Source organism: Dysidea avara, chromosome 6, assembly GCF_963678975.1.
Source record: "Dysidea avara chromosome 6, odDysAvar1.4, whole genome shotgun sequence".
NCBI lineage: Eukaryota > Metazoa > Porifera > Demospongiae > Dictyoceratida > Dysideidae > Dysidea > Dysidea avara.
This window is the reverse complement of record NC_089277.1, coordinates 1,154,407-1,168,445: the sequence shown is the minus strand read 5'-3', so window position 1 is coordinate 1,168,445 and position 14,039 is coordinate 1,154,407. Positions and strand designations below refer to the sequence as shown.

General features: G+C 37.1%; 2 protein-coding genes across 2 annotated transcripts in view; one reads left to right on the top strand and one right to left on the bottom strand.

Moving 5' to 3' along the window:
* The window catches only part of LOC136258550 (dimethyladenosine transferase 1, mitochondrial-like), a 158,502-nt gene that overhangs the window by 91,064 nt on the left and 53,399 nt on the right, over positions 1-14,039 (top strand). The gene's annotated exons all lie outside the window — the stretch shown is intronic.
* LOC136258412 (uncharacterized) lies at positions 8,563-9,150 on the bottom strand. The gene has a single exon (XM_066051728.1). It carries the CDS (start codon positions 9,148-9,150, stop codon positions 8,563-8,565), a length of 588 nt encoding a protein of 195 aa, XP_065907800.1.

The window sequence follows — 14,039 nt, the reverse complement described above, 5'->3', positions numbered from 1 at the left end:
ACATTTCTCTGTTACAAGCAGCTGTCAACAGTGTTAAGGTACAACAACTACATAAAGGGTCTAAATAAGTTAGACATCAGACCACAGGGGTCTAACTTCTAAGTAATTTAGGCCCTGTAGTAGTGCCTAAGCAAAGCGAAGGTGCCACGACACAGGGCCATCGGGTTACTAAATCACTTAGACCCTGTGGTCTGAAGTCTATTACTTAGGATAGTTGACCTTTAGGTAAGGTTGAATTCAAATAATACTAATCAAATAACAGGTCATAGCTAAAATGAAGTTAAACAATAACCATGTTGCTATTCAATAACTGATAGCTGATAGATGTGCAGTGAGTAGACCTGCTTCAAATATGCCAGCATTATAAAAGTGTAATAGGCTGGTGTGCTATATCAGCATAATGCTAGCATATTAGGTGGATATTTCATGAATATAGATTGATACTCCCTAATAGGGCAGTTAGTGGAAATTGCAAAGTGCAATGGAGCATTCAAATGCATTTTAGATAGTTCCTTAGGTCAATACTCGCTAATAGAGCAGTAACTTTGTACTGAAATACTCTAATAGAGCATTCACTGATTAAATGTTCCAAGACAATTATAAGAAATGTTGCTAACCTAAGAGCATAATCCAAGCATAATGGATACACTGAAAAGGCTAACAGGGGAAATTTGAAAAATTCCTGGAAGCATTTTTTGGCAAAAATATTTTTGAGCATAATAATATTCTATATAGCAGTGAGTAATTTATAAGTCATATCGCTGTTATCATTCTTTCCTTTGATATAATACTGTAGATCGGGAAATTTCCATGTTAAAATAACTTCAAATATAGTGATGTTATATGAAATTAAATCACACGAAAAAGTTTCTGCTACAAAATTTTCCTACATTGTACCTAGTGTAAGCTTACAAGTTAGCAATCGTAATCAATCATAATTGAGTGCAATTAACTACATTTGTAATAAATATGATATACCCCCAGCCAGTGTACTTTACTATTTTTATATTCCTTTCAGATAGGAATACAAGCTAGTCTCATATGCCTGGACATGCGAGACTAAGCACAATCCAGAACTGCTGCTAGCTGGAGGTCCAGTGTAGCATATGTAGCTACACCTGCACCACTAACTAGCTATTGTTTTTAAAAGCAGTGAAGATTAGCACATATTATGTGCTTGTCTGCAAATAGTGGTTGACGGTGAGGTGGACGAAGAATCGTTCTGGAGTTTGCTCGTGGCTCAGTACTCTTTAATTTGCAGGAGCTAGCTATAAAGGATTGGTATACACATGACACCAACATAGCTAAACCTTGGGACTTTCCCAGAAACTTCTTATAATACGCTTACAATTGTGTGTATGTGACAGCACGATAATAATGATAATGATATTAATAATAATTACGTGTATCGGATATACGTATAGTGACTATGTAGCTAGCATGTAATAGCTGCAGCTGGTAGCATTAATCTTCTGGTTAATTTGTATTATGCTCCACTGACTCAAGGATCCACTGCTGATTTTAGCTGGTGGTTGTCAGTTTACCTGTGAAGGTTAGGAGAAAACAGTATGAAATACAAGTGGCAGTACATGTTATATATTTTTTGTAGGCGTAGCTTTAGCAAGTAAAAGTTGTGTAACTTCACGAAAGTAATTATGCACATTCATAAATTTTTGCATTAAAATATTTTCGTATACATCTTTACTTTTTGAAATTAAAACACTTCGAATTTTTAATCATACGGCAATTTTATAACCCAAAATTTTCCCGATCTACGGTATGTGCAGCCCTAGCAGTCATCAACTACGTTTCAAATAGAGTGTAAACATGTTGCAAGAAAATTTTTAAGGTTGAGTAAGGATCATATCATACAAGATCTATTTTAATGCTCTAATTCTTTGATGTGATGAAAGAGATGTATGGTTAACCAATATGGCTTTGATCCTTGAAGCACACTGACAATGATTAGTGTTATCATTAATGTCTGCGTGTTCTTTTACTGCTGCCATTGATCCGTGAGCTGTCCTTATCTTACAGTCAAGCATCTTACTGTACATTTACCACACCACAATTGACCCACTAGCAAACATCTTATAACTGTGGTATCATTAATCTACAAAGAAAAGGCTTACAAGACCATTGAAATATGTATGGTAATGACCCACCTGTTCTATGCATATTTTAGGAGAAAGCTGATGAAAAACATAATTAGTATCTCCAGTCATCAAGTACTCCATTGGGTAAAACTAGAGTTTGAGCAAGCTTTGTGAGTGCTAGAATCTTATAAATTAAACAATTTATAAAAGCAAAATGCACTAACTTTGCACATGGATGAACAATTTTCACTGTGACAGTGCTTTATCCATTGTAAATTGTGCTATATTATTGTCGGATCTACCTGCTTCATCCTCTGAATTGTCATAAAGTAAGTATTGATAGAACATTAATATTTGGAGCAGTTCACTACGTAGCTATTCAGACACAAAGGATTTGTTCAGACTTCAGCTGTGACTCAGCTTCTACCACCTTTAACTTCCAACTGAAAAATATTAATTTCTTTATGTGCTACATTTTTGAAATGTACAGGAGAATTTACTCCTCTACCAAGCATACCCTCCATACTCAAAAATGCTGATCCATATCCAATAAGTAATAACCTCTGTAATTTCAAATAATTTTTATGGCAATGCAGTACCTAGCCATTTTAGTTGCAAGGGCGTCAGAGTAGGTATGACCAATGAGGTCAGAGCTTCACCGCTTTTTGGCTGGAAACAAAAAAACTTTCAAACCTGTAACCAAAACCAAATGTAGTGAACATGCAATACTTACTAATTGTAATTGTAAATTTAATTGCAATTATGACAGAAACAACACTTAATCTGTCCGTCTTTCACTCAAAATAGCTTTATGTCAACTCTGTCCATGTTAAGTGCTTCTAAAAATAATTAGCATTATATTTAGGTTTGGCTTCTTTTGCAGCTACTTTGGAAACACTCCTTACAACTTAGCTATTAATAAATCTTAAATGATAAATTGAATGAAAGTGCTTTTTGGCAATGTCCAGTTTTGTCAGCGGATAGTTAACTAGCACCTTCCACACAGTGTCACAACCCAAAATTGCCTCAAAATAGCATCTCAAAATGTGCAATTTTAAAATTTTCCCTAGGGTAGGGGGCATGCCCCTAGACTGAGCTTTACCACTTTCACTTATACTCTGACACTCCTGCAGTGTGATATTTTTTACATTATGACTGAGTCATTTATGTCAAATAATAATAGCCATCAGTTACAGGAAAAAAACATATTAAACTTTGTGGCTTCAGCTTTGGATAAATGTCATGGAATATATCTCTGTAGTTTTTCAAAGACATGTTATTCTGATGGTTGTATCAATCTTTATGGTCTATGGCAATCATTTTGAAGATAGTTATAGTGAAACTATCTATCTAGCAAGATGTGCTTAGTATAGCACTAATCATGCAGCACCACTGTACTGAATAGTTCATTATCTCCCATAAATAATATCATGGGCTCTTGATGTACTTTATTCACCAGTAAATTAATTTATCTAAGTTTTGACTTCTAGGAGTGAGTATTATCATTACTTGTAGTAGCACATGTGGCCAGTAGTCTGGTGGAGTTACATAGCTGTTCTAAGTGTTTTATATATTAGTCTAAAGTTTTACAGAGCTTGTTCTGCATGACCACAAAGCCAATTAATCATGTAAGGCCTTAGTTTATAAATTGGTGCAAGCCTAGTACTTTGTTTTTAAAGAATATTTGTTTGTTGATGTTCTATTTGTTCTGTATGGTCCACTATAACTGAACTTGTTACTCTATGAACAGCCACTGTTGACAATTTTCAATTAGGCCCCTATTTGGTGATTATTAGTTTCTCATCCACTGCCCGCATCCTTCTTAGGCTACCGCATGGTAAACCATTATTAACTCTGTGCATGTTTGGAAGAACACGTGATCAAAACCGTTGTAATTTTTTGTTGATGAATGCTACAGTGCACTGTGTATCGCCAGGAGAACTGTTGTTTTCCTTAGCTAATTGCTGCAGTGGATCCACCCAATTACAATCGTGTTCTCAGTATCGACTTCATCAAAGCAGGCTTTCAGTTGACTGTCAAAAAACAGTTGGCGATATGAAAAGTAGAATCAGCTGGTGAAAGAAATGTTTGTAGTAAGAAAGAAAGACAATCAGTTGGACAAGGTCTATACATCAGTATGTTGATATTATAAAATAATGGCCTAATGGTAATACCCTCCCGCCCGCATCATAATATTTAGAAAGGCTGGATGAGAAACTAATAATCACCAAATAGGGGCCTAAAGAAGTCACTATAGTTTCATCATCCTTCAGTTGGTGTTAACTAATTTTAACTCTGTAATCTGATTAATTACACCAGCTATCATTTTTAATGTTAAGGTGGATCAACTAGATATGTAACTATTTCCAAGAGGTATTATGGTAGTGTAGTTGAATACACAAAAGTTTTGTGAAATAAATACAACAAACAAGAAATTATAAGCTATGTGTAGGCTCAGCCAAAAGTTATCTCATTATTATTATTTTATTATTCATAGTTTTGTACCCATTACACAGTAGTGTTAAGTACTTCTAGTTTACTGTACTGTAACACAGTGTATGTTATATTAGAGTATTTTGTATGTATCTAGTCTAGCTCTACTCTTATACCAAATTTTGCTCCAAATCAGAAGTAAATATTTAAGTCATACACAATTAAGTCATACTTTGTACAGTGATAATAAGCTACAGGCGCTTAATAAAATGATCATAACTTATGAATGCAGTCTTCTACCAAGACGCAAGTTGGACCATCGGATTCTCCATGAACAAGCGAATCCATTGCTGGGTAAGTTTTGTCTTCCAGACCTGTCCTACGACCAGGGCGAACCGGCGAAGGCGAAAACGTGAGAAATAAAGTGACAGTGTCAGTGGACTGCTCGTCCAACGCAAGGCAGACTAACGCTCATATCTTCCGTCTCCTTAGGCGTACTGACACGAAACAAAGATTGAAACTCCTCTTGCTTTGGGGATCACGATGCTACCAAGGAGTTTGGTATTATCACTTTACTTCATTGTGAAACAAGCGTTTTAAACTTTACGGAATTTTTTTTCGATTCTGTAAACATTCCACCCATTGCGTCCTGTAAGCATTCCACTCATTACGTCCTGTAAACATTCCACCCATTGCGTCCTGCAAATTAGCCCTGCGTTTATTGCATTCTACTGGCTGTAAAATTATAGCTACTGTAGGCAGTGTAGCTACTGTAGGCTTCCACAAACATATGGGATTCTTGCATATCCGGTCACAGTTAATTACTAAACTCAGTGGCGAGCGTTCTCATGCGTGGCGAGCTTCTTGCGTGGCTATATATATATAGTGCTTATCCACGCGATGTTCCACAGGTCTTGTACAGTACATTGCAAAAGAATGATCTTTCGAGAAGACACGAGCACTACCGTAGGCGGGAAAAGTTACGCGTGGGAAAAGTTTCGCGAATGGCACTCGACTCTGTATACCGGCGGAAAAGTTTCGCGATGCTGATTGTGCTGACTAATTTCTTACTGTGCAAATACAAGCATGTAGACAGTGTAGCAAGTTAACCGGCGTAAAAGTTTCGCGATGGTTATTGCAATCGCGAAATTCGCGAAACTTTTCCCACGCGTAACTTTTCCCGCCTACGGTACTCGCATGTGTATACTCGCGACGTTACCTGTGAGCTGTACGGTATAGCCAGTAAGATGTAGAAAAATGGTATTAAGAGTTTACTTGGTGGCTGTCCACCGGTAACTACAGGCCAGGTAACACAGGGGCGGATTCAGAGTTTGGAAAGAGGGGGGGGGGGGGGGGCACCTTGCTGAAAAACAGTTGAAGACCAAAAAAAAAAAAAAAAGGTCACAACAATAATTTTTTTTTCACAACAATAATAGCTAGTTATTCTTTACCAAATATATCACGTCTGTTATGTAAAATAAAATCCTATTTATAGCTTCATAGGTAAGCTACACTGCCTCATGAACATTGTTACTGCTTTATTACAGTAATCGACTGCTCTATTAGAGTATCTCGATCTTGTATGCAATTTCTTGAAGGGGGGGCATTTGCCCCAAATTCCCCATCCTGGATCTGCTATTGTAACAATATCTTAAACAGTGTGACTCATCCAAAAATGCAACAAAATATGAATACAATATAGACATATGTGCTATGCTATAAAAAATCAGTCTAATACCCTAATACAACAGTTGCCATATGCAAGAAAGACTTCTCCAATAGCATTCCACTTACAAAAGATACATAGTATGCCATAGCATGGTGCTGCAAAGTTTTTTGTACTGAGTAGCAACTGTCTTTTGTATGCCATGAAAATAATATTACAGTATGGTAGTGCTGTATATTAGGGATCATGGAGGTTTGTATTTTCTCACAAAAAAAATGTTGACCAGAAACCAGCCTCATAATGCCTCCATGATGCCTCCATGATGCCTTGGTGATGTAATCAAGCCCAAGTGTTTTCAGTGCAATCAATTGCAAAATTCTTGCTATAAAGTTTTAAGTCAGTAGAATTTTCTGCTAACTGTTTAACACTTCAGATAATCATAACTCAATAATGGTAAAGGCTATGAGCTTGATGCTAGACATCACTTCAGCTTGACTGATCACTTTTAGCTTACCACAACACATACAATACATGAATCACAGAATTACCTTTGTCCTCCTTTGTGTCTCATTTATTTTTGTGGTCATGATAATGTAATATGGCTTCCCTCTGCTTACTGTCACATAATACACATTGTTTTGTATAGCAAGCAAATTGCTTGTAGAGGTGCTTCTGATACTGTTCTAATCTGTAACAGTGTGTAACATTCCAGGCATAGCTGAAAAAGGAAGCAATAATGGCCACTTCACTTTTCAGTTTATTGCTGATAGTTGGGGATATCATTCAGACACAAATCATTATTATATGACATTTCTGGTACCATTCTTTCCATTGATGCTGCATGAGCAGGTTCACCAGTCATACGTAATAATGTTACAAAAACTAAACAAATAAGTGCAAGGAATAAGAATTGTAAATTTGATTACTTTTATCAAGGCTTTACAGCTAGTGCTGAAGGTTTGTAGTACACCAGGTTGTTGTTTACAGATACCAGTGGTCATGTACAGTACTATATACCATTACTGGATTAAATCTCCACTAGTGTATCTGTAGGTGAAGGTGACCTCTCTTGTTTCCATAATTAGCTATTTTTATAATATGACACTCAAAAAGTCATAATTAACTTTTTTGTTGAGATAACTTCTCTATATCAGAAAATTTGAATATAAATTTTGTACAATGTCCATTGCTGTATTAGCTTAATAGTATGCAAGTGCTGGCTAAAGAATTTACATAGGAGAACATAATTATATGACAGCTGAGAAGCGACTTCTCTGTGAATTTGTGTTTTAATAGTATACTGTTTATTATGATCTCTATAGTAACCAATTTAAGCACATGATGAATTGATCAATTAGTAAACAAATAATTTAAGGTAGAATTGAAGTAATTAGTTCATAGTATACATTTAACTATTGTTACTAAGTAACATACAAGATAGCTCAGAACAATACTCTTAGCAGTTGGTGTACATGCATAGCATTGTTTCCTTGAACCAGCTAGGACATTCTAACAATTTGTTAACTTTTTCCAGGAGCAAACTGCTTGTAGCCAAATCACTCAATTTTTTATTAATAGCAACTTTGTACATGCTAAGAGCTTCCATAGAAGTGCTTATTGTTTTATTGATGTCAAATAATTAGAACTTTTGAGGTTTCAAATATCTACAAAATACTTTTGATGGCAAATAAAACTCAAAACTGGTTATTCAGGGGTGGATCCAGAGTTTGGCAAGAGGGGTACATAGAGTAAGGGGTCTGCAGGATGAAGCTAAAGGATCAGAACTGAAATTTTTGAAGTAGAGCAGTGTTATATACAATTATTTAAATCATATTGCTTTCTATTAAATGATCTGCATTGATCAAGAATTGTACAGTCATGACATTGAGTAACTAGTTCAGCAAGAATGGCATACAAAGGATCCTGTGCATTTCATTTGCAAAATATTTCTAGCACACTAAATGTGCCCAGTGGATGGTACTGCAGATACAAGCTGTCATGCTCAGTAACTGTCGAGGGTTCTTAATAGTGGTATTTGTGGCCACCACTGCATATTGTAGAGCAAAATTTGAAGTAAGAAAATTAGAACAACTGAATATTTCAATGAGCAAATTTTTTGACAATATGTGTCGAAATACAACACCGCAGGAGCGCCACGGCAACAACTTCTCTGTCAGAACTGATTTATTAAAAGAAAGAATAAAATCTGTACAAGCAAATTTATAGGTACAGATAAAGATTGTTCTAGAAATTCCTGGATCTGATATACAACGTTATAACTACGTTTATTAATTAATTACACAATAAATAATACAATTACGTAATCGTTCATTACAACACTCCTCCTCGATTTAGTAATTGTTTAGTTCAGTCCCATACATCAGCAAGCATATTTGCTGTTGGACAGTACGACAAAATAATCGTTCCAGTATGTACTGTTTCTCTAATGAAATGATGTTTGATATCAATATGCTTTGTCCTCTTGTGTCCTGCTGAGTTATTGGCCATTGCAATTTCACTCTGATTATCTTCTAGTATCTCGATTTTTTTTGGAGCAGTGTTCAGATCAGCCAAAAGCTGTTTCAACCATATGGCTTCTTGAGTAGCAGAACCCAAGGCAATGTATTCTGCTTCAGCAGTAGATAAGGCGACCGTTGCTTGTTTTTGGCTTAACCAACTAACAGCTCCTCCTGACATTGTGAACACATTACCAGTTGTTGAGTGCCTGTCATTCAAATCATTTGCCCAATCAACATCAGAGCATCCTAATAGCTTTTCATTAACTGGTTTGTATTGCAACTTCAGATCAATAGTACCTTTGATATGCCAGAAGATTCTTTTGACTGCAGTTAGGTGTGCTTGTGTTGGTGCAGCACAAAAGTTTGACACCTTTCCAACAGCATGTGCTATATCAGGACGTGTAGCTTTTGCTGCATGTAACAAGCTGCCCACCATAGATTGATATTGAATTGGATCAACTTATTTGCTATAGCCATCATCCTTTACTAGTTTAACACTAGGATCCATTGGTGTAGCCATGGTATTTGCTTCTGAGAGCCTGTATTTTTCTAATAATTTTATTAGGTACTGCTTCTGACACAGAGAAATGACTTGTTCGGTAACTTCAAAATTGATGCCTAGGCAATAACGGAGTTGACCCATGTCCTTCATCTTAAAGGTTTCAGACAATCCCTCTTTCATCTGCTCAACTTCAGCTAGGGTTTTTGCAATGAGAATCAAATCGTCAACATAGACAGCTATTATCTTCATACCTTTTCCTCCACTTTGAATAAAAACACATGAATCTGCTCCACTCTCTTTGAACCCAAGAGATTTCAGGTGATTACAGAGCTTCTCATTCCAGCAGCGCGGAGATTGTTTCAAACCATAAATGGATTTCCTTAGTTTGCACACTAACTCCTCCTTTCCCTTTAGCTCATATCCTGGGGGTTGCCTCATATAGATTTCCTCCTTTAGTTCACCATTTAAGAAGGCACTAACAACGTCCATCTGGTGAATCTGTAACTTATTCTCAGCTGCGAATGCTAGAAGGACACGGATTGAAGATAAATGCGCAACAGGAGAAAACACTTCTCCGTAATCGACTCCATGCCTTTGCGAAAACCCTTGAGCAACAAGTCTGCCTTTGAAACACTTCACATTACCATTACCATCATACTTCACTCGGAATACCCATTTACATCCGACAACATTACACTCTTTGGGTGGCTCAACTAAACTCCAAGTTTGGTTTTCCATCAAGGCACCATACTCAAGATCAGCTGCAGCTTTCCATTCTTTAGAATACTCACCGTTAAGGGCATTATCGATAGTAGTTGGCTCTTCAATTCGTACTGCCTGGTAAGCTACATGTCGACTAGTTACATTAGCATTGTTAATGTATTCATCAATACCGTAACGAACAGGTGGTCTCCTCACCCTTTCAGATCGTCTCAATTGCTCTGGCTGCTCACTTCCTTCTTGTTCGCTCTCTTCCTTCTCGGATTCTACTGGAATATCTGCAACTACTTCATCTGCATTCTCCAGCTCTAACTCGCTAGCATTTGTGCTCTTTCCAAAATCATTCTCATTGAAAACCACATCATGACGAATGTAGCACTTCCGCTTTTCTTCATCCCAGACTTTGTAATTGCTAGCAGTCTCAGTGTAGCCAATGAACCTTAACTTCTGAGCCTTCTTATCTAGCTTCTGGCAATCTGAAATATGAACATATACCATGCAGCCAAACACTCTAATATGCTTCAAGTTGGGTTTCTCACCATACCACAACAAGTAAGGAGTTTCTCCAACCTTTAGGGCTGTGTTGACACCATACGATTACGAAGGTATGTAGCAGTTGCAACTGCCTTAGCCCAATAGGCATTGCTCAAACCTGCATGGGTGAGCATTGATCTAGTGGCTTCTACTAGTGTGCGATTTAAGCATTCTGATACTCCGTTTTGCTGGGGTGAGTAGGCTGCTGTGAATTCTGGTCGAATTCCAGATTTTTTCAAGAAAGATTGGATATCATCTGACAGATATTCACCACCTCTGTTGGCTCTTAAAGCCTTTATCTTCATTCCAGACTCAGTTTCCACAGAAGCCTTAAACTCTTTGAACCTCTCAAAAGCATCTGACTTTCTCCTTAAGAAGTATGTTCTACAATAACGAGAATAATCATCTGTGAATGTAATGAAGTAGCGACTCCCACCAAAGGATTGTGTCTGCATTGGACCACATATATCAGTATGTACTAATTGAAGCTTCTCTGTATACTTTCCATACTTTAATGCATGGTGTGGTAATCGATGGCACTTTCCTTGAACACAGGCTTCACAGAAGGCCAGAGTACCTTGTGGCTGTAGGTCAAAACCTCCTGAGCTCTCTACCTGCTGAAACAATTGTTTGCGTTAACATGAGCTAATCTCTGGTGCCACAGATCAATCTTGCTACTTCAGTAGATACATTATGATGTGCCTCACAGTCAAGAAAATAGAGCTTACCAAAGGATGACCCAGTACCAATGACCCTTCCATTTTTGTTCCCGATGCAGCATTCTCTATTTCTAAATAGTACTGTGTTCCTTTTAGAGGTTGCTGCATGAACACTAAACAAATTATTAGCAAGCTTGGGAACATACAACACATCTGTCATCCAACAAACAACTCTCTCATGTTTTGGCGTGTGTTAACCTTGACCTTACCAGATCCAATAGCTGATACTGAATAGCCATTACCAAGCCCCACTGATTCTGGGCTCTCAAACTTCTCATAATCGCATATAGGCATGAGGCTATTATGCTCCAAAAATTGAGCATTATGCTTTTGAGCAGTGCTCAAAAAATCACCTATTATGCTTTTGAGAATTGCCCATTATTCCCAAAATTATGCCACCATAATTGGCTAATAATGCAAGTTCATTGCTGTATCAGGCCATTTTCATTGATGTTTAAGCTTCAAATAGTCTTTAATTCTTTAGCTGGTTGCTGTATTAGAGTATTTCATTTCAATGTGACTGCTTTATTAGAGTAAATAATCTTCAGTGACTGTTCTATTAGAGTTTCTGACTGCTCTATTAGAGTATCTCGATCTTTTTTAACAGAATTGTGCAATCTGCAGAATTTCCTACTGTTAAAGCTTTATAATCACCTCAAAATGCTAGCATAATTCCTGATTCTCACACATACCTATTATGCCCGAAATTATGCCGGCATAATCGCCGCATCCCTAATCGCATAGCAAACTGATATCAAAAGTCATGTGTCGACTGGCACCAGAGTCAATAATCCAATCATCACTTCGTGTGTCTGCCTTCAGTCCAACTGTAGCAACAAACATCTCATTACCTCCAGAATCAGTGTCAGTGTCTTCTTGTTCTTCAGCCCTCTTGGCACGATGAGATCCTTTAGCAAACTTATATTTTGATTTTGGACAACCGCGAGCAAAATGTCCAGCTTGACCACACTTAAAACACGTGCTTGGACCTGACTTCCACTTCTTATTGCTAAACCGACGAGCACTTCTCAGTGCTGTGTCACCACTGTTTGGGTCACTTAGTCTCCCTCTCCTTTGTTCTTCATCCAGTAGCGCTTGCTTAACAAACACTAATGTAAGTTCATTATCTCCTCGAGCCAAGAGTGCTGTCACTAAAGTTGAATAACTATCTTGCACACTTTCTAGTAATACAGCTACCTTATGAACATCACTTACTACCTCACCAATAGCTGCCAAATGATCAGACAGCTCGTCCAACCGACGGAGGTGCTCCTGGATTTGTGTGCCTCTCTTCATATGCAGACCATACAACTGCATCAGTGTAAAAACCTTGTTACTTACTGTCTTTCGTTCAAAATGCTGACAGAGCACATCCCACATGTTCTTAAGAGTCGAGATCCCATCACCATTGGCATAAATCTCTGGCCAATACATTGTACTACTGAGTAGAAGGCCTTTGCTTCTTGTTCTCATAACCTTTAGCCTCCTGACTGGCAGTTCCTGTTATAAATTCCCATTGTCCTGATGCCCTCAGCGCATGCTGGACTTGAAACTTCCACACCAGCCAGTCTCTTTCGTTGGTGAGTTGTGGAATATTAACGAATATCTTCTCAAATGATGCAGCCATGGTTCGCTCCAGTCAGATTGTGTCTTAGCAATGCGAGTCTCAGTAGAGCTGTAACTGAAAACAACCAACAACAGACCATGCAGACGTGAAAACTTGCTTGCCTTCCAGAGTACCGTTAGTAGATTCGTTATGCCACGGTACCACAGCGTTTTAATATCTGGTTCGTAAGTCACAGCGAAGTCTTCGTTCACGCCTGTCCTACTCGGTGTCTGGGCCCAAAACCTGTCGAAATACAACACCGCAGGAGCGCCACAGCAACAACTTCACTGTCAGAACTGATTTATTAAAAGTAAGAATAAAATCTGTGCAAGCACAATTTATAGGTACAGATAAAGATTGTTCTAGAAATTCCTGGATCTGATATACAACGTTATAACTACGTTTATTAATTAATTACACAATAAATAATACAATTACGTAATCGTTCATTACAACATATGTTATGGAATACACTAAACATTGAGGGAAAATGTTGGAGATCTGAAAGTGTATTGTATATTTTTGTACTCTGGAGTGATTTTGTTCTTACTTAAAAAGGACAATACATTGGTTTTGTTAACATTTCTAAGTTTACAACAGAATAACTGGTGATGTAGAATAATAAAGTAGTAGGGGAAGTTTATAAAACACTTGTACTTCTACCTCTGTGAAAGAATAGCAAGGTACATCTGTATGAAAGTAATACTATGCAACAATTTGTGTCCTTGTATCACAACTAGGTGAATGATCAGAGTGTTACCATTATCATATCTGAGTTCTATGGAAATGGGTTAAACTATATCTCACTTGGCTAACAATCAATGTACAACCCTGAATCTTGTAATTTCTAGTGTACTTACTGTAATAGTGCATATAATTACAGCTTTGAAAAGATTTCATTTGCAGTGAAATAGTGCATGGCTATGACATACTATACCTTTTAATAGTACTGTAACTAGCTGTATAACTAGGTAATAGTTTTTTACTTATAATTTACTTTATTTTAGTGCAAAATTTTATGATAAAATTCATGTAAAAGTTTTTCACATGATTTACATGAATGATTGCACTATTAGAGTATCTCAATCTCTTGTATGTAAAAAAATTCATATAATTTTTGTACAATGAAAAAAGTGAATACAGTATATTAGGATCTCCAATTTGATTCTAATCACATGCAAAAGAATGTTTACAGCTGGATTGAAGCTGTTATCATAGATACTATAGACTCCATACCGGTATGG